Source organism: Canis lupus, chromosome 16 (genome assembly GCF_048164855.1).
Source record: "Canis lupus baileyi chromosome 16, mCanLup2.hap1, whole genome shotgun sequence".
In the NCBI taxonomy this organism is placed as follows: Eukaryota; Metazoa; Chordata; class Mammalia; order Carnivora; family Canidae; genus Canis; species Canis lupus.
In genome coordinates this window covers 1,381,271-1,405,584 of record NC_132853.1, presented here as the reverse complement: position 1 = coordinate 1,405,584, position 24,314 = coordinate 1,381,271, and the positions used below count along the sequence as shown (strand labels likewise).

Genomic DNA, 24,314 nt, shown 5'->3' with positions numbered 1-24,314 from the left:
CTGAACATACTGAAATTAAATATTTTAAGTAGTTCTTCTTACAGCCAACTTATACTCCATTCAAAGGCTACTGAAGGGCCATATCCGGTTTCCAGCTCAGCTGCTTGCCGGTTACATGGCTGCATTGAAGTTTCTGGCTTGAAACTGTCTAGGTGACTTGAGTTAGGGTTAGGAAATGTTCACTTCAAATTTGTAGCCATCATCTTTTTCCATAAATTTTGCCTTAGAGGTGACATAAATGGGCCCTAGCGTGGCGATGGGGTGTCACCAGCAGTGTTACTAAAGTGCTTACTGCACAAAGTCTGTGGTACATGTTATAAAATCCTAGGAGTGTCTCCTCTCCCTCCAAAAATAAAAAATAAAAGCATCTGCAGAAATGAACCTCAGTGGCCCTTTGGATAACTTTTGAATGAGGTTTATGTGGCAATGGAGGCAGTAGGTTTGGAGTCAGTGATATGCCCTTTTAGACATTTTCCCTAACTCAGGCGCTACATGTTATAGGTCAGCCATCTGCAGGATATTTGCCATTGGAGAAGAAAAGAGCATGTGTGTGCACGTGTGAGTGTGTATTGGTGTGACCCTGGGCTGGGCGTGCATGTGCATAGCGGGGAAGGACTTTGAATATCCTAGTACTTGTGGCATTAGTCCTCCACACGAGCCTCAGGACCCTTCATTATGCTTTCTCTCTTCATGCATCAGCTTTTCCATTTTTGTTCAGATGAAAATGATGGGTCCTTAAGACACTGCTAAATGGAAGCTTCATTTGATTTCATAACTGTAAAAAATAAGTAGAAAGTGAACTGTTTTACCACTTTCCCCATTAAGATAGACTGGAAAGATGTGGAGAAACTGCAAGGGTCAAACATTTGGGGTGAGTCTTCTCTATGGCAAAGTGCCACGTCTGGGGTTTCATCCTTGACCTGAATGTCTCCTCTGGAATGGTCAGGTTTGCTCAGGGCTTCCCCAGATTTCCCAGATTCTCAGATGTGGGGTACTTAGGAACTGAGAATGCATTCGAAAAACTGTTTTCACTGAGAATTTCTTATAAATTCAAATTCTCTAGCTCCTTTTGTTTTGGCCATTTGCCTTTACCATGCAGTCAACTTCTGGATATCCTGACCACCTCATCTCTCCTGTGAATTAGGTCTGGGCAGTTGATACAAGTACATTTTGACTCACTAGTCCCATTGTAGTATGTCTTGTGTGAGCGCCAAAGCATCTGCCTTCTAGGGCAGATTGTTAATTCTGTGTCTTTCTTTCAGACATAGTTAAGTCTCACGTTCTTTAGTATAGGTTTACTAGAGCTCAGTTTTCTCTTTAGGTTTTAAGCTGCATTCATGTTTTTCCTCAATCTTTAATTTTTCTCTCTTGTTCCTCCCTTTCCTCTAACATTATACTTTCACCTTGCGGCCTCTGAGCCCTCATTCAGAAGGCTCTTCTCTTCCATGTGCCATATAACTGACTTCCAAAGCTGGTGAAATTTGATGCCCCCATTTTTCACATAAAAGATTTGGTTTTTAAATGTTACTGTGATGCCAACCTACTAAAACAATGCTTTATTTTGGCTGTAAGGTAAATATGTCTTTTGGCCTTTGTAAAGCTGTTGCATGTGGGGTAATTTCCCTCTGATCATCTGGTGCTCTTGAATACCTGCTGTTGCTGCTTTGTGATTTCTCCATAGGTTAAATACTAGAATAGAGATAGAGCAGATTTCAAATCATGCTTGAGTATGCAGAAGTTTGTGAGGCCACAAGAACTCGTTCATTACAAAATTAAGAAAGTGTTAATCTTTCCAGATTTGCCATGCCAATACCAGTAGTAGCCATTAAGAAGACAAATACCTGGTCACAGCTCCAGTTGGAGCTTCTTTCTGAGGAGCTGAGACCTGCACAGAGAGCTGTGCTTTGGGTCTTGACAGTCATCCCTGTTTTTCTTATAATACACAATGTGCCAAATTGAGAATGATTATGGATTCCTAGAGTCCCTTTAGAATATTAATCAGTAGCATTGCTTTTGATCTTTAGAATTCATGGCCACTCACACAAATGAAATTGCTTTCTGAATATCATTCATCCTGTGATACAGCCATCTTAATTTAAAAATACTATCAAAATGTTAGCAATTTCAAAATAGGAGATCTGTGAGAGGTTTGTGGGTCTCCTCCAAAATGGTTCATGTTGACTGACTAATCTGGAAAAGGTTAATGATCAATGATTTCTGTAAGATATTTTTTTACCTGAAATTTTTATTGGATTATTAAACTTATTTGGAGTCCTCTCCGTTTCTTTTCTCTGTAGGTTTACCCAAGAGAATGGTTCTGTTGCCCGTTATGAAATTCCCAACATATCCTGTTCCCCACTACTCATTCTTTTAGCAAATGACAGAAGCTAATTCCTATTGAACAACAAATACAGTACAATACAGAATGTTAGAGAAAAAGCCTTTTTATCCTGCTTTCTTTGAACACATACTTGATCAAAATTATTTGTAAAGAACATCTTTCCTACTTTTTGATTTTAACAAATGCAAATTTAGTTCTCTAAAACTTGAAAACCAACAAAAAAGAAACTAGTTCTGTGAAACGGTACCTCATTTCCGGAAAATAACTTATACCAGCCCTTCTGTTCTAGGGAAATAAGTCTAGCAGTTCAAAGTTTAAGTTTTAAGAGGAGTATCAGATTATGTAAAATTTGTGAAGGATGTATAGAGTCTCAAACACTGATCACAAATAAACTGCTTTGTTGTAACACAGAGTACTGCCTGGTTCCTGATGCAGTCACTGATTCTTAGCTCTGATTGATATGTATTTGCCCCAGGGCACTTGAATTTGGGCTGTAGTTATTTTTTTTAATACAATAGAGACTTTTCTTTTAAACTTTAACTTTGTAAATATTGAAGTGTGTAATTAAAGCCAATAAAATATGGGTTTGAATATTGTTTTAGCTTATTATTTTTGATATGTTTTGGTATCAAATTATAAGGATTGAAAACTAATCAGTTAGCCCTAGAAACCCATTGATTTGTAAGGAAACTGCTAAAACAAAGCAAAAGGCAATTGTTAGTTCAAGCCAGTCTATTTACTTTGTAAGCCCTTTGTACAGCTGGACAAGGGCATTCCCATGATAAAGGTATGTTCTGTTATTGGAGCATTGCTTATTAAAATGATGGCACTACCCAGAGATGGGCAAGGAGGAATGTGATTAATTTAGTTTCCTAATTTCCAAGTTTTAAAAGAGAATAAATTAATCAATCAATCACCCTCTCTTGTTCTTGTGGCCTTCTTCACTCTGTAAGATACTGTGTTCACTTCCCTGGCTTTTTTCATGCAGATAGAAGATTAGCGATTTTTCTGGGATTCATTGAAAGGTCTCTTTTCCTCTTCAATTACATCAGAATCTAAAGCAGCAACAGGGTCCCCATAAATACTTGCTCTTCAATTGTCCCAGTTCTTGTTGAGTGCTGCTGTGAAAAGTGACAGGTTTCAGCCATGGGTCAGCATTTATTTTTAAGTTTTTCTTAAAATTTATCTGATTAAGCTGGTGAAAAACGATCAGTCGGTAACGTTGTGCTGTCCTGTAAAGGGTGCAGACCTGAGCCTTCCCCTGCATTCTCGCCTTGTTTGGAGAGCCTCTGATATTACTAGAAGGTAATGGTTTCATTAAGGTATTCACCCCCATGAAGGCACCAGTGTGGTCCCGTGTCGATATTTATAAGTTTCTGTGTCTTAAAAATGTTTGTTTTTAGTACAAATTAGTTTCTTTCTTTCCTCTTAAATTCTGTTTCTCAGAGCCAAATAGTGCCCATCAGTGAGAATGGGCTTCACAAAATAAGGCAAATTTATGTACCATATTTCTTTGGGACCACTAAATGAGAATGAGATAGGCAACTTAAAACAAATGTTAGTGTCATTTCTCAGATGTGGATTTATTATACAGTGGCTTGTTGCTTCTGCTCCTTGACCTTTAGTCTTTATTAGTGGTGGGTGATACTTTAATAAAACCTCATCACTTGCTAGAAATAGCTGTGAACTTACCATTCTCATCCTGTGCATTAGTGGCTAGACATAAACCAGAGGGCCCATTGCAGCTGGGAGTTGTCATGTTTCATTGATTCATTTTGCTGACCTATGGATGAAACAGAGCCATCACTGAGAAGAAAAAGCATGGCTGGTAATGTCCAGTTTTTATTAATTCAATATTTACAATAGTCCTCTCTGTGTTTGGAATACTATTAATTGGCAGCTGCAGCCAGATTGTTATTTGAAATTGATTGTCAAATTTGCATTCCAAGTTGGAATCTCCCTGGAGATTTCTCTTTAGAAAATTCTTTGAAGTAGCTGACTCAGCTTCATAATTTAACCCCTCTATGATGGTGAAAAGGGAGCTGTGCTGTTTTCCAACATGATGGCAGTCATTTCAAATGGTTTCTACCAAGTCTTTTTTTTTTTTTTTAATTTTGTTGTTTGTTGGAAGTTACTAACCATGTTGTAAACCTGCCCAGTTGCTGCAAACTTTTACATTTCTCTGCTTTACTTAAAATAATTGAGCTGTCAAGTCCTTTGTTAGAAGTGGTAACCATGCAAGTTCAACTGTTTAAATTTTGTAATGAATTAAGTGTCCCCCTCCCCCCTTCTGCCCTTCCCACCCCTTCATTTTGTAATGAAAATTCCACTTACAGCTGAAAGAGCAGAGAAATATAAATGAAGCTCTTGGCTTCACCAAATTCTGTGACATTAACACCAAGTGTTGCTTCTCTGCTCTTTTCTCCACTGTAGGCGGTTTTTTCATTGACAGCCCCTATTGCCAGCCTCTGAGCGTCGCGCCACTTATTATTCACTTGGGCCCTCAAGATTTCTTCTCTGACTTCTAGAACCATCAGGTTGTCTGGCTTGAAATGGCAATTTCTGTTTTGGTCTTAAGAGCATTGTGACCCCCTGAGGCTTTCCAGCTATCAGATACACCACTCTGACACCTTCTTTTGGAAAGCAATGACTGAGCATTTTAAAGAAGAGCAATACTTTATTCAAAGCCACGGTGTCTGTTTTAAAACTTTTCCTTTGGAAACCTAGCAATATCTGTACTTAACCCCTCCTAGCGTAGTCTCTTGTCAGGGAGTTTACAGACCAGTGTAGAACTTCAGTATGTGAGCTGTGCTATCTCCTGACAGTTTTTAAACTTTTGTAGCACATAAATTGGGTAGTTGCATTCCTGACTGCGTCAGTTAGCGCTATTATAATTTCTCAGAGATAGGGGTCCTCCTTGAAGCCATATTCTTTGCATGGGGGTTGGTGCCCAATCAGGGATGTGGCCTGCAGCTTGGGTCCCTTCCGGTTGCAGGAGCACCCCCTCTCTTGTGCAAGGTAATTGGTCCAACAGATTCCCAACATACCTCATGCTGACTAGATGCAGTGCATGGTGCGTGCAGCAAGGAGTCCCAAGTCATTTGTAGTCTCTCTGAAATCGTTAACCTGGGAACAAACCACTGATAGATTTTTCTGCTATTAGCCTTTCCTTCTTTTTTTAAAATTTGGGTGAATGTGTGAAAATTATGAATCAGTCAGTCACCGTTATTAATTGAAGAGCTGGGAATACCTCGTTAATGTATTTTTAAAACTGGTGTTGGACCCTCTGTGTATTTCAGGTTAATACTTTTAAGCAGTTTTCAGCACGTTTATCTCACTTTATTCTCGTTCTCCTCGGACCTTCGTAGCCATATCACTTGTATAAAATAGGCTGAGATCTAGTGACTGTAAGCTGTGGTCTCAGTAAACAAAGGTAAGCTCTTTTATTTTCTGATTAAAGAGAAAACTAAAAGTCAATAAACACAACGTGCATTTATGACAATCATACAGGATGTATTTGATCTCTCTTAGGTCTTATGTCATCATATTACCTTTAAAATTTTTATGATCTAAATGTAAAATAGTAATTTTCAGTATTTGTTTTAATACCCTTGTAATTACTTTTTATTCAAGAGAGACATTTCACTTTTACAAGTTAAATGTGTATATGTATGTAGAAACTTATGATATTACATATATGTGAATTACACACACGGACCTGTTTGAATAAAAGAATTTGGTGGTGGGAAGAGTTCACCTGAGAAGACTTTAACGTCAGGGCATTCTTTTGGCCAAAGTGCTAGAATTTCATAAGCAGCAAGATTGGTAACAGTGCTGGTAGGATCCATTTATATATGTAGCTGTTACACAAGCAGAGGATCAAAGTGCCAATTTCTCAAGGGGAGAAACTTCTCTGAGAAATGAAAATTTCTGATCTGTGTTGTATGCCCTAATACAACAGCAGCAAGAAGCCATAAAAAGAAAAAGCAATAGAAAATGAAAAAAACCCCAAAATATTAAGGTAACTATGGAAAAATATGTAATTAAGCTATTTGCAGAACCAACTTTGGCAAGACTCAGAATGGTAAATACCCAGTCTGCAGAGACCAAATAGACCTAAGGTAATTCATCTGTCTTTTCCAGGTTAGGTAGCTAGATGATTATTTCCCATCTTACCCAACCATCATGGAATTCATTTAAAAGATGTGAGGGTTAGGCCAAATATTTTAGTAAGGGTTTGCTTGATTTAGTGTGTTCCATCAATACATTTCATATGTGTTAGATGTTCTGTGCTGAGGCCGTATATGATATATAGAGATTAAAATGAATTTTATGTTTTATATGTCTCTAAGAAGCAGTTTTCTTTTTATTGCTAATTTTGAAGGTTGCTGGAACAACGTTTTTTCCCATACAGAATCTGTATGTACAGTGAAGGTGGCTTTGGCATCTATAAAAAGGTTGTATGAGGTCTAGCTGACTAGTACTACGCACATTCCAGTCCTCATCGAGCAACCAAGTGCCCATTATGTGCCAGGTCCTTCTCTGGGTACTAGTGAAACAGAGGCTCTGCCCAGTGAAAACATTTCAAGTCTGAGAGTCTAATTGTTGGTGGAATTGGGCTGATTATAAATATCATAGCTTAAGAGACAAATGATGCATTAGCAATGTCAAAAGATAATTAACTTGGTTAGTAGTTTATTTATAGATAATAATATAGGCCCTCTGATAATAAAATAGCCATCATTTGGAAATTCTCTCATTTTAAGTATTTCCCTGGCAGTTTTGAGAGCCTGAAACTAACTCTGGTTTATGTTCATGGACCTCTCTCCAAGTAAGTGAGTGGAATGAAATGAAGAACAAATATTCCACTCCTTTATAAGCAGTTTTTATAGTATAATGAAGACCAGAGTGGTTGCTTTAAACACTGGCCATGAAAAAAAAAAAAAAAAAACACTGGCCACATGTTTTCAATGACAAGTAAGAGGGATTTTATCCTTATAATCAATCCTTAATTATAACTTACCTGTTTATTAGATTTCTTTAATAACTGCAGTGGAGGCAAATCTTCAGTTGTGAGTTAGGAGAATGAACTAAGATTTGCAGGTGCACCCCACCCCTGCCCCCAGCAGTTAGATTTCTAGCAATTGAGAGTTCCTAAAGCAGAAAACAACCTGCTCTGTGAATGGGCCTCCTGTACCACCACCCACTCAGCACTGGCCAGTGCATCCTGGGGAGTGAGGGTGGGGTCTCTGTAAAGTCCTCAGAGCCAGAAAGGTTCTGCTGTATTTGCCTTGCAAACTACAATGATCTGATGCCATGTAGTGACCATCAGTTTCTCAGTGTCACTCCGAGACCTGGAAGGGAGATAGGTGGTAAATGAATGACAACCACAGTTAAGAAAGTACCTACTGGAGAGATAAGTTTCAGTATTGATATTTCTCTCTTGCAGTAACTAATAGAGCACAAGCTAGTAGTTATGTAAGAATGAGTCTCTTCCCTACTTCATTCCCTCTTCCAGAAAGACTGTTTTAAGTCAGGAATTCAACTTGAGTTAGTTGTAAGAATAGATATCCTTTCCCACATTATCATTTTAGGTAGGAGCTAACAGCTTCCATTGATACTTGAAGCAGTGATCTTTGGAGATTTAAAAAAAAAAAAAAATAGCTCCACAGTACAGATTAGGTTATGTAAGCTTTACAGCACAGCTAGAAATAGGGAATGGAAACCATGTGGGAATCTGGGCCAAAGTATTTCTCTCCCTCCAGCAAATTCCCCTGGGGCTTGGGAATTAGATGAGTTAATATACTTAAAGTGCTTTTTTGAGTGCCTGGTGCACAGTAAGTACTCAGTAAATGTTGACAGCTCCTACCACAGTTGGCTGAAGTGACAGAAGGTGTGTGAAGGAGGCAGCAAGACTGCTGCCAGGTAGCCAAGAAGCGAGTGCATGGTCTGCTCAGGGGAAGCTGCATTGGGTCAGTGGTACTTACAGGTTTGGGGTGCTCCCATACTTTGCGAGAGGACTCCTAGCAACTGGGGTCTAAACAGGAAGCCCAAAGCAAAACACTTGGTGAGAGAGGTAGTGTGGAGAGGTGGTGACAGGCCTCTACTGGCTGAAAAAGCTTGTGTTTCTGCTGTGGGGGTGAAATCATTGGCCAGTCTGCTGCCAGGGATTCGTAAATACTTGCTTTGGGATTTAAATGTGCTTAGAACTTCAAAAGGGCTGAGCTTAGAATATCAGGCTGCTGATTCCAACTTTCCTACCAGTGCATTAATAAAAAAGAGGTGAGTGATTACAGCTAGCCCTGGAATCCAACATCCAGAGCTCACCACCAGTATTTGGCAGTAGAAAGCGAGTTATTATAAACCACAGAAAGAGGAGCCTGGGTAGCATGCATTGAAGGCCACTGACTCGGATGCTTCTCTGCATAGCATTCCTGCAGCTTCTGTCTTCCAGTTTCCTTCAAAACTTTGGAACAAATCAGCACTCATCACCACATGAGGCCTCCTCTGTGTGTTAATCTTAGAAAAAACACCTCGGCCTGCCCATCCATTTCTTTTTCTTTTCAGCAAAAGGAAAGTTTTTTTTTTTTTTTCCTTTTGGTGAGACCGGGTCCCTTGGTTGAATATACAGCTTCCTGTTCCTTTCTGTGCTGAGGAAGAGTGGGCGAGTGTATCCCTGTCCTGGCAGGTGGTCCGCTAGGTGGGGGTTATAGATTGAGTTCTGTGATGCTCTAAATTTATAAAAACTCTAGACAGGGATTGAGCATTACCTTTAAAGGCAAATAAGATAGATTTGCATTATAGTCAAGAGGCTTGTTTTTCCCCCTCTTTTTACGGTCCCAGGAATCTTTATTGTTTGCAATGGGAAAGTGAGAGGAGGGACAGCCCTGCCTCCAGGGGAAACTCCAAAGACCTACTCTCTTGCTGTAGCCCCAAAGCAAAGAGCTGTTTGTATAAAGTTCTGACAGCAGTTACCCCATCCCACAGCTGTGATTGGTGGTGGGATGGGCGTCTCACAGAGTCAGGCTTGAAGGAGGCCTTTTCTCTTTTTGCCCCTCCCCCCCTTGCCTGCCCCTTGCCCTTGACCAGCCCATTTTAATATCTGAATTCCTTCGTCCTTCTAAGCTGAGTCTTGGTTCTTCTTTGCAGAACTTTGCCATTTCTGCAAACTGTGCTGCCTCTGCTGGGGGGGGGGGGGGGGGTGTGGTCTTGTGAAGATTGCTGCTATCTGCCCCGACAGCTCAGGGGAGACTGATTAGCATGTCTCCCCTCTTCCTGCCTCCTCCTCAGTGCTTCTGGCTGCACTGCCTCAGGGCCTGTCTCTCAGACTTCTAGATTTGCCTGCCTTGATCTTCTGTAAGGTTGGGATGAATGGTCTCTGCATTTACATGTCAGCTGAATGTTTCAGGTAATGAATTCAATAGTAGCTGTAGGTTTAAGCTATTTTGGGCTGTGGGCAGTAGATTGAAGGAGGAGGAACAGAAGAAAAAAGAGAAAAGGAAGAAATGCTCAAATTGCTCTCTTGTGTGGGCCAGGTACTCAGGCATTCTTCTCCAACAACCTTCTCGGTGGTGATGGTCTTCTTTTAAAGATAAGAGACTGAGGCTCAGAGTTAAGCGCTAGAGTTAGGAATGAAGCCCCACTCTGTTCGATTCCAAAGCCTCTTTCCACCATAGCATGCACCTGTGGGTGCCGTCTGGACGAAGGTGAGGAGTGCCACATGGCAGGAAGGATGTGCACAGGCAGTGGGCTGGGCCCAGCTGGGCCTCCCCTCCCTGGGTCTGGGTTCACGGGTTTCCTGTGGAAGCCAGGTTCTCTGACTTGAGGTTGGTCTTGACCAAATATCCTGGCCTCTTAAAAATAGGGCTATTTTCTGTTAGACCAATTGGATAAGATTGTTTAACAAACTGGGAAGATAGGCTAGAAGACTAAGGTGTGGCTGTGTGAACAAAGGAAGTTCTTGTATTTCAAGCTTGTTCGAGAATTTGAGGTCTGTGCTTCCATTTAGCTGATGCTTTCTGAGGCTAGGCTCTGTCTGGCCTGAGATTGGTGATGGGGATGCCTTAGAAGATTTGAGCCAGACTCTAAAGCCTGGCGAGGTTTTGACTCACGGGGTAGAAGGAAGAGGGACCTGGAGGGATGGCAGCCCAGGTTTGAAGTGTGCGGAGGATGTCCCGGTGCTAAGCAGAGCGGGGGCAGTGGCACATTGCAGTGGCCTGTTCCAGTCATCAGGACTCTCCCTGGACTGGGCTTCAGGACAGGCTGCCAGCCTAGAGGAAGCAGGCAGCCCTCTAGGTTGGGCTGTGCTTGGAGAGCCCTGCTGGGGTGGCTTTGAGGTCTCTGAATTACTGCCTGTGAGCCACCCTGCTGACTTGTCAGAGTCTCCCTGCAAACCAGGTCAGCAGCTCCTTTGCTGACGAACTGCCCCCTGGGTCTCTGCTTGGGGATGGAAGCAGAATCCCATCCAGGGAAGGACAGCCGTCCCTCAGGGCCCTTGGCAGTTGGCCGTTGTCTCTGCGCCAGCTGCCGAGATGCTGGAGTAGAGTAGGAGGAAGGCACTGTTTTAACTCGGCCGCATGAGTTCCAGGCCAGTGACTTGCATGTGAGGAGAGCGACACTAGCTGGCAGCTGTCTGTCCCCGCCCCGCCCCTACAGTTTGGTAAAGTTGCAGCACGCAGCTCTTATTCCCACTGTGCAGATGAGGATGGTGACCTCATCCAAATCACCCCTCCAAATCACCAAGCTTGTTTGTGGTAAAACATTGTAGCTCCTAATAAGTGAGTTCATAACCACACAGAAGAAATAGCATATCTTCCACTGTTTTTGGAGTTAACAGAAGTCCTTTCTTAGGGATGAGATTTGAATTAGACCTAGAAATGATCTCCTTTTACAGCTAAGGAAATGGAGGCTTAGCCACAGTGATTTGGCCCAAATTAAACAGCCAGTGGCTGTGCCACCTGTCCTGATAGCGTCCTGATAGCCCTGTGTGCAGCCCGCGTCCGCCTGCCTGGTCACCCCTCTGCTCTGGGATGCATTCCGCATACCTTTCCTCCACACTTCTGGGTGGTTTGAAACAAAATAAGCAAAAACCAAGGATCCCCTTCCCTCCCCCACCCCCACCCACCATGTGGGAAAAAATCCAGATGTCAGGTTTATTAGTCTTTGTCTGGCTCTTTTGGAAAACCTTTGGTGAGCTCACCCCTGGGCGGGGGAGGGTGGGGGTGGGGGTGGGGGTGGGGTGGGGGGAGGATGGACTGGTTAGCCTGGGGCCGGGGCAGCCTGTTACATTGCTGCTCTTGCCACCTGCACAGCTGGGTATTTCCACACCATCTCTTTGGACTGTAACAGAACTCTGTAATCAAGTGCAAACCAGTGATTGCTGTTGGAGAGACCTCCCCAAGGGTTGGTGGGGGTGTGGTGTGCTGTTAGAAGTATACTTTTTATATTTGGCTTCATCCATGTTTTGGCTGCCCTCTGTTGTCTGTCCCTGCCTAGGCCTGTCATTGTGCGCTCCAACCAAAGGGGTCGCCCTCACAATGGCACATTGCCCTGAGTGCTCTGATGCTGGGATCTTATTGGACCCTTCCATTATGGAGGTGGTCTCAGAAGTTGCTCAATGTTCTAACCCCCCTCATGTCTTTAGAGGCTATAGTAAAGGAAGTATTGTGGACATTTAGGAGGTGAGAAACCTCTGGAAGGTGGCACCTGGGGAACTCTGGGAAGCTGAAAGCCCCTCAAAATGAGATTCATTGAGGCTAGTGAAGGAGAGACCTGGGAAGATCATGGACCTACCCGTTAGCTATTTTAAAGGGTTACATTTACTTGTGTGTGGCTCCAGAAGGGTAAAGGTAGTTATAGGAAGCCAGTTGGGCAATTTGGGCTAATGTGTGCCTCCCATGATGACAGGGCTGCCCCTGGAAGATTTGCTGTGATGAGAAAGGAGGCCCTTGGTACCAGGAGTGTTTAAGCAAGCCAAATGTTTGTGCATAGTGCAGAGGAGTTTCTGCCATGGGGTATCACATTTGGTCAGAACACTGATGTGTTTGCAGACACTACCAAGACCGTTTCTACCCTCTTGGGAATATGGATTCATTGAGAAACCTTCACTGTCACCTACTGATATTTACCAGGCTCTGTGTGGAAGGAACAGCTGGAGAAAATATCAGATTTTCAGCTTAGACAACTGAGTAGAAGGTAAAACTGCCAACCAAGATAGGATGCACAGGAAGAGGGAGGAGGTGCTCAGGGGCTTGAACAGATCAGTTGTCTTTAACTCTGGCAGGCCCCACACTCAGTGCAGGACCTAGGCCTGTGAGGAGGCTGAGAACCTGAGCGGCTCTGACAGGAGTGGCAAAGGCTTCCCTTGAGACTGATCCAGGGGCTGGATGGGAGTCTGCTGGGAGGGTCGTGAGGAGAGCTTCCAAGAAGGTGGGGGGCGGCGGCACAGGGTGTGCACAGCAGGGGCACAGCCTTGTGGAGCAGCACAAAGTTACTTGCTGATAGGAACTGGGATGGTCAGAAGGGTGAAGTGGCAAATGGGATGTGTAATTTGGAGTCGTTTGGGGGAAAACCCTGGGTATTGTGCCCTTCAGTGATTATCCTCTTCCAAAATGGTGAGAGAATCCTAGAGGGTTGATTTAGATAGCTGGATGGGGAAGGACGTGAGGCAGGAGGCAGAGGCTGCTACAGATGCAAGAATGGTGTGTCTCTTCATAGGCCAAGCTCCTCACCTGGACTGAGCGGGAGGGTGGACCTGATGGCACCCAGTAGGGGGCAAGGGAACCACACACTCATTAAGGGTAGCCGGGGACCCGCCCAAGCACGTCTGTCTCCCAGGCCTCCGTTCAGGAGGTCAACTGAGAGGACAGTGGCACTTGGGGCCAAGATGGGGAAGGTGAGGGAGGCTGGGCAGGAAGGGAATGATGGAGAGGCTGGGAAATGGGGGTTTGGTGGCCCAAGTCCTCCTCGGCATGGGGTTATGAGCCCTCTTGTGCTCTTTGGGAAGTATCTCTTTGACAGTGGAGAGAGGTTTGCAGGCTCCTGGGTCAGCATCTTCCCTTCCCCAGTTTTCACAGGTCTGCTCTGCTGGGTTTGCCAGTCAAGGGGAGTGACGGGTACTGGGTGTTAATTCGTACAGTGGACTTCTTCTTCTTCTTCTATTTTTTTTTTTTTCTTTTAAAGAAGTGTTTTGATTTCTTTACCTGGGCCAGGTCTGGAGCTCACTGGAGTCAGCATCTATAAAACATGGTGTTTAGCTGTGGGAAGTTGCAGACTGGCTTTACAGAGTACTTGAAAGAGGGCAGAAACACCATGTAAGATTTCTGTGTCTAGCTCAGGCCTGCCACCTGTTTCATACTGAACAAGTGGCAGGAGGAAGCAAGAGGAGTCCAGGTGAGTTTCTGCACCCCTCTTACCTCTAGCTCTGTTGGGGACTAAGGCTAAGGAGGCATCTGTGGTTCTGAACCTTTAGGTCAGAGCTGTGAAAGGTTACAGGGGCCCTGAGACACCCATCCCTCAGCCTTTGGGGTGGCTAGGAACCCAGGGTCAAATATCTCCAACTACAAGCAGCCTTGTCTTTTTATACCAGCTGGGATCCCAGACATCCCACCTGTGTGCGTCATAATGTGGAAATATATGGGAGCACTGCCTTAGCCCTGGTATTGACAGACTTTCTGGAAAGGGCCAAACAGGAAATCTTCCAGGCTCTGTGGACCATTCACTCTCATGGCTACTCAGCTCAGTTGTGGTAGCATAAGAGCAGCCAGAGACAACAGTGCATAAGCAAATGTGGCCTGGTCCAACAAACTTTAAAAAAACAGTAACCCCACAGTAGGTAATGAGCCCTGTTTTGCCAACCTGTCTTAGACTGTAGAGACTCCTCACCCCTTGGTTTATTCATGACTGGAAACTTCTTCCACCTGCTGCTTGGCTCATCTACCTTCCCACAAGGGCCTCCTGAGAGCATCTGTCCTGTGTGAGTGCTGAGGAGGAAAGGGCAGTCCTGGCCCATAAGGACCACAGTTTTTGTGTGTGTGTGTGTGTGTGTGTGTGTGTGTGTGTTGGGAGGGGGCAGGATGCATTGACAGGTGAGAGCAAAATACAGAGCAGAACAGGACTTGGGGAAGTCCAAGGTGATGGGGCCCCGAGGAGAGAAGAGGCTCAGGTGTCAATCAGGAGGGCCTTAGGAAGGAAGCTGCTCTGGAGGAGGGTGTGTGAACACCAACAACAGTACAGTCATGTGAGCATGTTGGGCCCGGCCTGGGAAGGGCCGAGGGCCAGGCTAGAGCATGGACCTCATTCTCTGGGTGCTGCAGAGCCAGTGAGATGTTGCGTTCAGACAGTAAACTGAGCACAGATGCATTTTAGCAACATCACTCTGGTTGTGGAAGGCCAGACCTGTGATTACAAATGGTATCTTGGGTTTTGTCTAGACTTTTAAGGCAAGAATTAGGTTGGAGTTGGTAATCAAGTGGAGGGAGAGGCCCAGACTTGTTGGTTTTTCTGGCCATTGGCTTTGGGGGCCAGGGAGCACACTTTTTTGACTTTCAGGCTTTTTCCCTTGCTGTCTGTCCTAAAGATCATTTAAATATTCGGTCTCAAACCAGAGTTAGATTTTGGCCTTGTGTGAGGGTAAAAATGAGCTCCCCCTTCCTTCAGAATTGAGTTCAGGGCAGGAGCGCTTCACTTCCTGTCTGCATGTAACCAGTGCACAGAACAGGACTTCAGAGAAGCACAGATGATGGGTGGGACTCTCAAGAAGCCCACACACGACTGCCACACGCGACTTTAGCCTGTGTGTAACAGGCTAAAGCCAGCACTGCTCAGGTGCATCACAGACCGCCGGAGGCCAGGCCTTCTGTCGGGTGCAGGGGAGATTGAGGTGAGTCACTCGTGGTGCCTGCCCCAAGGTGCTCAATGTAGTTGGGGCGATGAAAACAGTTATGAATATATATAGTGCTTTCTACTTTCCACACCTGCCTCCCACCCCCACCCTGGGGTTTCTAGGCAGGTGAAGGGAGCCACTGTATGTTGAGCATTGGTGACATGCCAGGGCCCAGGACTGGGAGCTGCCCATGTTCTCCTCTGGTGAGGAGGGGGCTGTGCGCTTGACGTGCAGTGACAGGAGCTACCGGGAAAGGGCCCTTGGGGACTGCAGAAAGACCATCTGGCCTGACTGCTGCATGGAAGCCCTGCAACAGGCACAGGGTGGGAGGCGAGGCACGTGCCTGTAGCCCCGCAGCTGGGAGGTGTGGTGCCAGCTGGCAGCCTTGCACGTATGGGGAGGCATGTGGACTGCCAGCACCCTGGTCCCCTGGAGACCCAGTCAGCAGGTGAGGGTTGGGTGCTGCCCTGGGCAGGTGGGCCTGGCCTTGTGCGGGAGGTTGACTTTGGAAGGTGCTAGGATGTGGTACCCAGAAATCACTGAAAACCTGGGGACTGTGCTGCCTGCTGAGGGAGCCGTGTCTGGTCATTGCTGGACTCCAGCAAGGGTTACGGGAGCCCTCGGGGAGCTGTGCCTCCAGGGCCTGTTGGATGCCAGCCTTGGGCTTGCCTTCTGTGGAGGGAGGGCGTGCCTCTTGGAATTTGGTGCCAGGGCTGAGGGGGCTTTCGTGCTCTGACAGTCGGTGCGCCATGTTTCTGAGGAGCACTCCTGGTGTTTGCCGGAGGGGTCTGTGGCTCAGGGAAAGGAAAGGACAAAGGTGGGGCGGCTGGCATGATGGTACCTGGGGTGGCTGTGCCTCAAGCAGCTCCATCCTGCCCTGTGGCTTGGGCCTCAGAGGGAGGCTGTCAGCGGTGGGGCCCAGGCACTTGCCTCTCCTAGCACACAACTCCTACTTAGGGACACAGATGGTCAGAAGGTTCTTTTTTTTTTTTTTTTTTTTTTTTTTTTACTCTAACGGAAGTATTTCTGTTCTGAAAAGTTACGTTTGTTGCTAACAGAGATGAAGGGAGGGACAGAGGAGTTTCAGGTAGCTCAGAAGACCCTTGTCCATGTGTGATTTGTTAGGTTGCATTTTAAGTGTCCAGCCTCCCCCCCCCCCCCCCCCCCCCCCGACTTCTCCAGTCTGAGCACTGCTTAGTTTTGGTTTGGTGGGTCACTGGCAAGACACAGTGCTCCAGACAGGCTCCCTCCTTGATACGGGTCACAGTGTCAGCCTGCCTGAGGTCATGAGGCCACCCGCCAAGCTGGGACTGGCCTGACTGCCCAGATACTTCATCTGCCCTGTCTATCCTGTCGGGTCAGGAGTGCTGCCATTAGATGCTCCCCTCCCTGAGCGGCATGGCATCTCGTGGGCTGGCAGGGTCATAGCGCACCCCTTCTTTGTCGAGGGGACGCCAACATCTCCCAGTTCTCTCGCTCACTGACTGTAGTGGTTTCTCAGTGTGGGGCCTGCTGTTTCTTGCTACCTTTCTTGGAGAGGAAGGCCTATATCTAGAGACTCAGCCAGGGAGGCTAATTACAGGCAGCCTCAAGGCCTGTGAGCGCCTTACTTCCGGCACCTTCCAGGAATCCCAGGTGTCTCTGGCTCACGTGTGGGCTCCCAACTCCCGATGCCCTTCCTTCCCAGGGGCTTGAGGAAGCAAAGTGAACACTTGCTTGAGGTGGGAGTCTTCCGCATTTGTCTCCCTTGTTGTCTGGTGACCTGCGTGGGGCAGACTTCATCTACTCTGGCTCTCAGCAGGCTCACCTTGTGGATTTCCCCTAGGTGTTTCTCAGTTCAGGCCGTTCACCCAGGGAGCAGCCTGCTTGCTGGCCTGAATGGCTGCTGGGGGCCCGGCCACACCTTCGGGAGAGGACAGCCCCTTGAGGTAGCCCTAACTAGGGTGAGGGCAGTGAGGCAATGCTCCCCGGTTTGCATCCCATGCAGTGTAGCTCCCTCAGAGAGGGGCCTACAGGATGCATTTCCTGCCCCAGGCAGCTAGCTTAGAACCGGAGCCCACGGCTTTTGGAGAAGGAGCTTCCCTCCTAAAGGAGTAAGTAAGTGGCCCTGCTCAGCCTCAGCCCCAGGGTGGGGAATTCCAGAGGTGCAGAGGAGCCGAGTGAGTATAGTTGTGGGGAGAAAACCTATCCCTACTGCACGGTTACACATGTGACATTGGACTTCTGGCTGTAGCTTGGTCTCACTCTGGTCTGGTGATGACCTAGGTAGCTTTTAGAGATCAATTTAAAATTCCTATCTGTATCTATTTACTGTTCTTTCTGAATACACAAGTGTAAATAGTATAATTTGCAGTGCAAAGTCCTTGGCAATAACTTTATGTTGTGTATTATGTCGAAAACCTTGGCAAACGCAACCACCACGGCTTGTCCTTCCCCTCTGGGGCAATGATCCCATGTAGGACTCTGAACGTGAAACCTTCGGCGTGGTTGAAGCAGCGGCCTGCATGTGTGGACAGTCACCAGTGCCTCGCCCAGAGATGCCTGGCCTTCATCCAAAGGGACTCTCTTCCACTCCACCACCCACACTGCGGCTCTTCCGCACTGACTATGTTGGACTTTGCCATAGACTGATCCTCTTGTCTGGCTGCTGCAGTTTGTCTGTAATGCCCTGACATGTTGCATTCTCCCCATTTGGATGAATAAAAATAAAAGCTTCTGTCTTAAACAGCAGTGGACTAAGTGAAGACTGTCACTTTGTGAAATGGTCAAGTGCAGGACCGTTTTCCTGGTCCCTATGACTCTGGTTCAGATCACGCAGCAGGTTCTTCCTATCACACAAAGGCATGAGGGGCCAAGGCCTGTTTACTGTCCCTAACAACTCTTTGTTTCTTCTCTGCTAACGGAGCAAAAAGTTTACTGAACCTGAAATCTGAGCCTGGCACCGTGACCTAGCAAGTGGTGAGTCATGGGTGTTGAGTGAGGGCTGAATTCTAAAGCTTAGAATTCACTGGGGGCTTTTCACACACCTTAGTCTTCTGCTCACACCCTTTCCCCAGGGCTGGCAGTCCCCACAAATGACACATCGGGACACTAAGGCTCACCGGGAAATGTATAGAACTTCTAGATGGTAACAACAATTTGTAGCCAAAACTGAAGCTCTTCCCCCTTCGGGAGGGTCCTGCAGTGGATCTGCCTCGGGCCTGCTGCTGCCCACCAGGTAAGTGCCACCACAGGGTGGACGGAGACACTGGGGGTCCCTGCACGCTGGCCTGGGCCCACCACTGCTCCCCTGCCCCCCTGCCCATCATGAGCACAGGGGACAGCCTGTTGAGGTGAAAGGGGGGGTGGGCACACTGTTCGTGCTGGGGGCCCCGGAAGAGGGGGAGGTGGCGGCGGCTCCTGGTAGGGCAGGATCTTGCGAGCACAGCCAGCCTTCCACCTTCCACCTTCCACCTTTACTTACAAATCTAAGAATATCCTGATCTGACAGCTGGAGGGAACAGTATGCACGAAGACGACCAAGAGCTTACAGCACCCAGCAGCTCCTAGGACACAGAGGAGGACACCTGAGAGATGAGTGCCGGGTCCAAGGTCACAGCCTGGCAGCCTGGATTTGCCCCCCTGCACCAGTGTGCATGTGTGCCTTCTGCAGTGAAGTGCTAGGAGGTCACGCACCCACAGCTGCCCTGCTGGCTGTGGTGTTTGTTAGAGACCTAGGGCCTGTGCCGCGAACCTGTGTGTCCTATCTCTTCACCTGTAAGATGGGGAAAGGCTGAGCTTTCCATCTGCTGTGGTCCTAATCCCTGCTCCTGCTTCATCTTTTTTGACCCCCTCTCCCCAGAAGGGTCAGGAGGGGGCCCACGGTCAGACTCAAGCCCATCTGAGCAGGGGAAGCACTCTAACACTGAATGTCCACCAGACTGAGGAGGATAGAATTCTTCAGGTCACAAGGGACCTGTGTCACCTGCTTACTCCATGCTGCATGGAACCAGATTTTCACAACAGTTGGGTCAGTCAGAGCTGGGAGTGGTGTTCTCAGCTTATTTTTAGCTCCTGGGGATTTTCTTTTCTTCACTCCTGCCACGGACACTGGAAATTCAGAACAGACGGGGTGGCAGCAGTCCTGCAAGACTGAGGAAGGTGTCTCCTCCCCGCTGGGAATTACCACCAAGGCTCTGGGGTTCAGTGGTCCCTGCTTAGTCTAGTCCATCCAGCCTGTTGTGTATTTTCACTGACCTTTCCAGCAGCCCTGAGCACGCACCGTCTGGGAAGAAATGCGGCCACTATCAGAACCAGGATCTGAGTTTTCCAGCACAAAGCCTCATGCTCTAGCCCCCTGCACAGCCCTCGGCAGTATCCCCACCCACCTCTGAGTCTGCTCCCACTCTGGGCACCAGCAGCTTCCCCTTCACCAAATCCAGTGAGCCCTTTCTGGTCCTGCCCTCGCTCTGATGCAGAGCTTGCTCCTTTCCCTCCAGATGGCCCAGCCTTCCTCCGTGGCCGTTTCTCCTCAAATGGCACTTCTAGGCCTGCAGCCGGCTGGCCCCGGCGGTCTGTCCATTCTGTGCGGTCTCAGCCACTCTTCTCACTTCAGCTAACCTGCCAGAGCGGGGCTTCACCACACGGGGTGACGGTTCTACCCGGGGATGTGAAGACCTTTCTAGTGCCAACCGGTGGGACGTGGTGAGGGATGTTGCTAACCAGCTGTAGGCGCAGGACAGCGCCTCACAACAAAGGACGGTCAGTAGTGGTGACGCTCTGAAACACTATGGTAGAGCTGCCGGCACAAGTCCTGAGCATCTGTGGCTCCTGGGTACATCCCAGCCATGTTTTCCTTGACTGTCTCGAGTCCACACACCAGGAGCTCCGTTTCTCTCCCTGTGTGTCCTCCCCTCCCTCCAAGTTTTGATGACTCTCCAGGAACTGTCTCCAGTCTGGCCTATTTTTTCATCTCTTTAGACTAAATCTTTCTTGCAACTTTTCTTCCTAAGGACTGCCAGGGCACTTACCCAACTTTTTAAAAGCAAGTTGGCCTAAAACCCTGTAGTCGTTCCCTTGACCTTCAAACTGCTTGGCCTGGGTGGCCTCAACCTTATCCAGTGCTAACTACCCACTGCTTCTTCCGGCTAAACATCTTGTTGCCTCTCTACCCGGCAAACCCCTTGGTCACGGTGAAGACGCTTCACACTGCTTCATCTCCCTTGCAAATACACAGCCCTCCCTGTCCCCACAGGAGCCCATACACCTGTTTCAGTAGGTTTCTCAGTCTGGGTCTTCACAGCACGAGCGGACCTCGCTGAGAGCAGGGCCCATTGGAATCACCTGAGGCCTCCTGTTTCCTGGGCTGACTGGCAGATGGACTTCTTTCTCTGGGGTGGGCACAGCTGCGACATGAGGATTTCTGCAGAGTCCCTACACTTCCCAACACCAGGACCCTTGGGATCAGAAAAGCCTAGAGCAAGCTGGCCTTTCTGGATTCCTGCCCCCGCTGGCCAGAAGTAGATTCTCCAGTCTGTGAATGGCAAAGGGATCCCAAATGTGCCCTGGAGCTGCTGTCCTGGGCTCTGCGGGGCACCTGCCAAGGCCCAGGCCCCTCTAGGCACTTGCCCAGCTTCAGTGCAGTGGACAGAGACTGGGCAGGGGCTCCACTCACCACCTTCCCTTCTTCGCAGCCTGCGTCTCAGCCCGTTTCCATCTAAGGCCAGAGGCGGCCAGAGGCAGAGGGGTCCTGGAGGGGAGGAAACCGCAGGGCTGGGGAGGCTGCTCCTCTTCCTGCTGCAGAGAAGGGGCGAGGTGGTAAACAGAGATGGCTAGGTGGCCTGTGCATCCTCTGTGCAGGAGAGGACCCCTGCCCCATAAGGGAGCTTTCTATGAGATGTGTCCCTGCCGACCTCTCTTCCTGAAGTTTGAACAGAGCAGAAGTGGACCCCAGGTACTTCTCCTGCATATTCACATTTGAGGCTCGGAATTCCACCTCCTGTCTCTGCCCGGGCAAGATGCTTTCATCTTTCAAGGTCTTACTATACTCGTAACTCCTCAGGCCTTCTCTAACCCGCCACTTCACAAATAGCGCCTCACTCCATAACCACAACACTTTATTTTGAAGAGGGTAAGCAGTGTTAGCCACAGAGATGCAGGCGTCAGCCTCGTGGGAGGGGAAGCTGGCACGCTGGAGCTGCTTGGTACATGTGAGTGCAGGAGTAGGGAGGTGCCTGGTGCCCACACCTGCCTGACAGCACAGAGGGGAATCTTCTCTGTGGGGGAGTGGGGGAGGGGGGCAGGTGCACATAATGATGACACCGGTTTCTACAAAGTGATGCTCTTTGTACCAAAATATTTAATGAATATGCTGTTAAAATAAAACCAACAAAAGGAATAGTAATACAATTTTACTGGTTTATATTTCAATTCATAAAGTTGACACACTGGAACTACCCTAGCACAATGTCCACGCACCTAGTTGTAGATGGGCTTACAGCTGTTTCGGTAACTGAACAAGAAAGACACAAAGCGGTGGAGGGTGTGTGGGGGAGGGGTTGCCTCTTGTCACCTCCCTTACCACAGATGACTTCAGCAAGCGCTAGGACAGCCACCAGGAAAAGAGATACAAAACAAGCCAAGTATCTTTACACACAGACCAGTGCCTCTTAGAACAGCTACCTGCACCCTGCGTGCGGAGGCGACGAGAGCTTCGGCGCCAGCCTGTCAGCATACCGCTATATAAATTAAAAGGCTAGGTTATTTATTTATTTACTTAAAGGTGCTAAAACCTCCATTCCATAGTTTTGAAGTGAGAACCTGCAAGCCCACCTGAACAGCGAGGTCCACACCCAGCCACACTCTGGGGAGGGCCCAGGGCCCAGGCAGCCTGGGAGGGAGCAGGGGAGGGACCTGCAAGCCAGCAGGACGGGCCTCGGCACATACATCTTGCACAGGCATTTACAAGAACACACACACACACAGTGCAGTGTCTTTCTCACTTGTATGACCTGTTGTGCAAAAACACTAGGAACATTTTAGTGAAGGAGCGTCTCCCGGCTCTTGTGAGGGCAGGGAGGAAGGGAGCTTGACAAACCCGGAGTGAAATCAAGTGCCCAGATATCCAAAGAATTAGCTTGTGCAGATCAGTCTTAGTCTGGGATTTAAACACTGTCAGTTAGTTGCACAGGGAGAAGATATTTATTTACACACACACACACACACACACGCGCGCGCGCGCGACACATGAAGCAAAATAAGATTTGTCCACGTTATGATTAATCCTGTCTCACGTTGGTCAAGTCCCCAGCCCAGCCCCGTGAAGTTTTGGCAGCTGACACTAAAGAACAACAGGAACTACGAGAGTTGCATAGAATTGATCAGAAATGTGAATAATGCCAAACCCAAAACCTGTGCATCGTGTGGTTTAACAAAACTAGGTGGCTGCAACTACAACCAGGAAACCCCTATTTAAAACAAAGTGCTTCTCCACGTGTACCTGGAGGACCCTATGCTGGCACTGAAGTAGATAAGAATTATTTGAGTTACTGATCCCTTGCCCACCCTCCCACCAATACATATAATATGTATATTAAAAAAAAAAAAAAAAAAGATTAAAGGTTTAGAAAAAAACCAAAAGCCTGAAGGATCCCCAAACTCTGACAATGTCAACTCAGCCCTTGGGCTGGGTGAGGTGGTGACCCACACCAGGAGGAGGCTGGGAGCTCACCCTGAGGATGGTTTCCCAGAGCATGTCCAGAGCCGTCACTCAGCCAGCAGGTCTGTTAGCATCAGTAGTTAGGAGAGCCTTACCCCCGAGGCTGCCTGCTTCATGAGCTCTGGTCCAATGACCTACCAACATGCTTCTATGGATCTGACTTAGGTACATTCTGGTCCTGGGACATATCACAGAATCACACATCTGGCCAAAGAAGGCAACAAAAGGTGTCGTGTTTTCTGAAGATGTCTGGAGGCAGCCACTTTGCTCAGCAAGTCTCTTTCCCTTGAACCCCCGTTGCTGTCTTTATGGAGCTCAGTGTTCGGTTAAACCACGTCTTCTTGGCGGCCTGTACCTCATTTAGGGCAAGGCCTAAATGATGCTCCAGGTCCTGCAAAAGGAACAATGTACATGAGCATGCCAGGCTGTGGTGTCAATGACGCTGCCTCCCCAGAGCTGAGCCAAGACAAGAATTCAGCCTATTTTTCTCTTGAGAGGCCTCTGGACATTCATTCCCCCAGTCTCCAAGTGGCATAGAAGGATCTGGAATCCCTAGAGTTCTGAGATCTTTCCTAGTTAAGTTCTCTTCATTTCTTGCCTAGTCAGTTTATTAAAACAACCTCCTGACTGAGCACCTCGCACTCTTGTCCACCTACTACACGCTGGGCAGACAGGGCTAGCGCTCCAGTAAAGACCACGTCATTAATTTCCAGCAAAGACCTTTGAAGTCTAGACTCTCAGGCAAAGCATTTGAAGTGTTTCACGACTGGACCCGGAGGCTCTGCTGCCAGCTCAGAGCCCACCTCCACCCCTACCTTCCTGACACTCCTTCCTGGCCAGGCCCTCTCCTCCCTCTGGTGCTAAGCGACCGCTCCCTCCACCAGAAATGCTCACTTTCTTTCTCTTGTGCAGCTGCAACCCTTGTTCATTCTCTGACCACAGCTCACATACTGCTGCCTTGGTGGTGGCTTTTCCTGATTGTCCTGGACAGTCGCACAAGCCATGCCTTAGCTTTGCAACCCCAGCACCTAGAACAGGGCCTGGCAAAGAGCAGATGCCCAGTGAATGTGTGCGACGTGGGAGACCAGGCCCTAAGCTCCAGACCTGAACTTGGTCCCTTCCACAAACCGTGCTTGGGGCCCACCAAGTGCCCTGTATTGGTGCTCAGGGAACTGGCCACGCAGGGTAAAGGTTTCCCAGGTAAGCCCCATTTCTTCATCAGGAACAGAGGCTCAGATCAATCAGGTAACATATCCCAAGTCACAAAGCTAGGTAAGTAATGGGAGCTGGGGCAAAGAGCTGGCATTTGAGAAGTCCTCAGACACTGTGCTGAGCCCTTTCTGTACTTTATCTTAGTCTTCAAAGCAAACTATCAGATGGGGCCTGAAATGTGA

At 47.7% G+C, this 24,314-nt stretch overlaps 2 protein-coding genes and 1 long non-coding RNA gene across 23 annotated transcripts in view; 1 reads left to right on the top strand and 2 right to left on the bottom strand.

Annotated features, from left to right (window-relative positions):
- Positions 1-17,954, top strand: part of STRBP (spermatid perinuclear RNA binding protein) — a 147,157-nt gene extending 129,203 nt beyond the window's left edge. For 4 of the 9 annotated variants that reach the window (XM_072777812.1, XM_072777814.1, XM_072777815.1 and 1 more), the window contains one exon: positions 4,775-5,196. In XM_072777812.1, the coding sequence (XP_072633913.1) occupies positions 4,775-4,869 (95 nt within the window). In that variant the 3' untranslated portion in view covers positions 4,870-5,196. Of the gene's footprint in view, positions 1-2,297; positions 2,752-4,774; positions 5,197-5,640; positions 5,775-12,390; positions 12,536-13,551; positions 13,733-17,683 lie in introns of those variants that run through there. The other 5 variants (XR_012008254.1, XR_012008253.1, XR_012008252.1 and 2 more) reach the window with 5 other exon arrangements.
- LOC140605692 (uncharacterized) lies at positions 217-11,386 on the bottom strand. 2 transcript variants are annotated; one of them, XR_012008262.1, is made up of 3 exons: positions 4,034-11,386; positions 3,259-3,462; positions 217-775 (listed from the first exon to the last, which is right to left on the bottom strand). It is a non-coding gene; the product is annotated as an uncharacterized lncRNA (long non-coding RNA). The 2 variants fall into 2 exon arrangements; XR_012008261.1 differs by having other exon boundaries at positions 217-3,462.
- A 3,587-nt stretch (positions 17,955-21,541) lies between the features above and the next one.
- RABGAP1 (RAB GTPase activating protein 1) overlaps positions 21,542-24,314 on the bottom strand; it is a 168,426-nt gene continuing 165,653 nt past the window's right edge. For 9 of the 12 annotated variants that reach the window (XM_072777808.1, XM_072777802.1, XM_072777806.1 and 6 more), the window contains one exon: positions 21,542-23,311. In XM_072777808.1, coding sequence (XP_072633909.1) covers positions 23,189-23,311 — 123 coding nt within the window. In that variant the 3' untranslated portion in view covers positions 21,542-23,188. Of the gene's footprint in view, positions 23,312-23,814; positions 23,961-24,314 lie in introns of all 12 variants that reach the window. The other 3 variants (XR_012008249.1, XR_012008251.1, XR_012008250.1) reach the window with 2 other exon arrangements.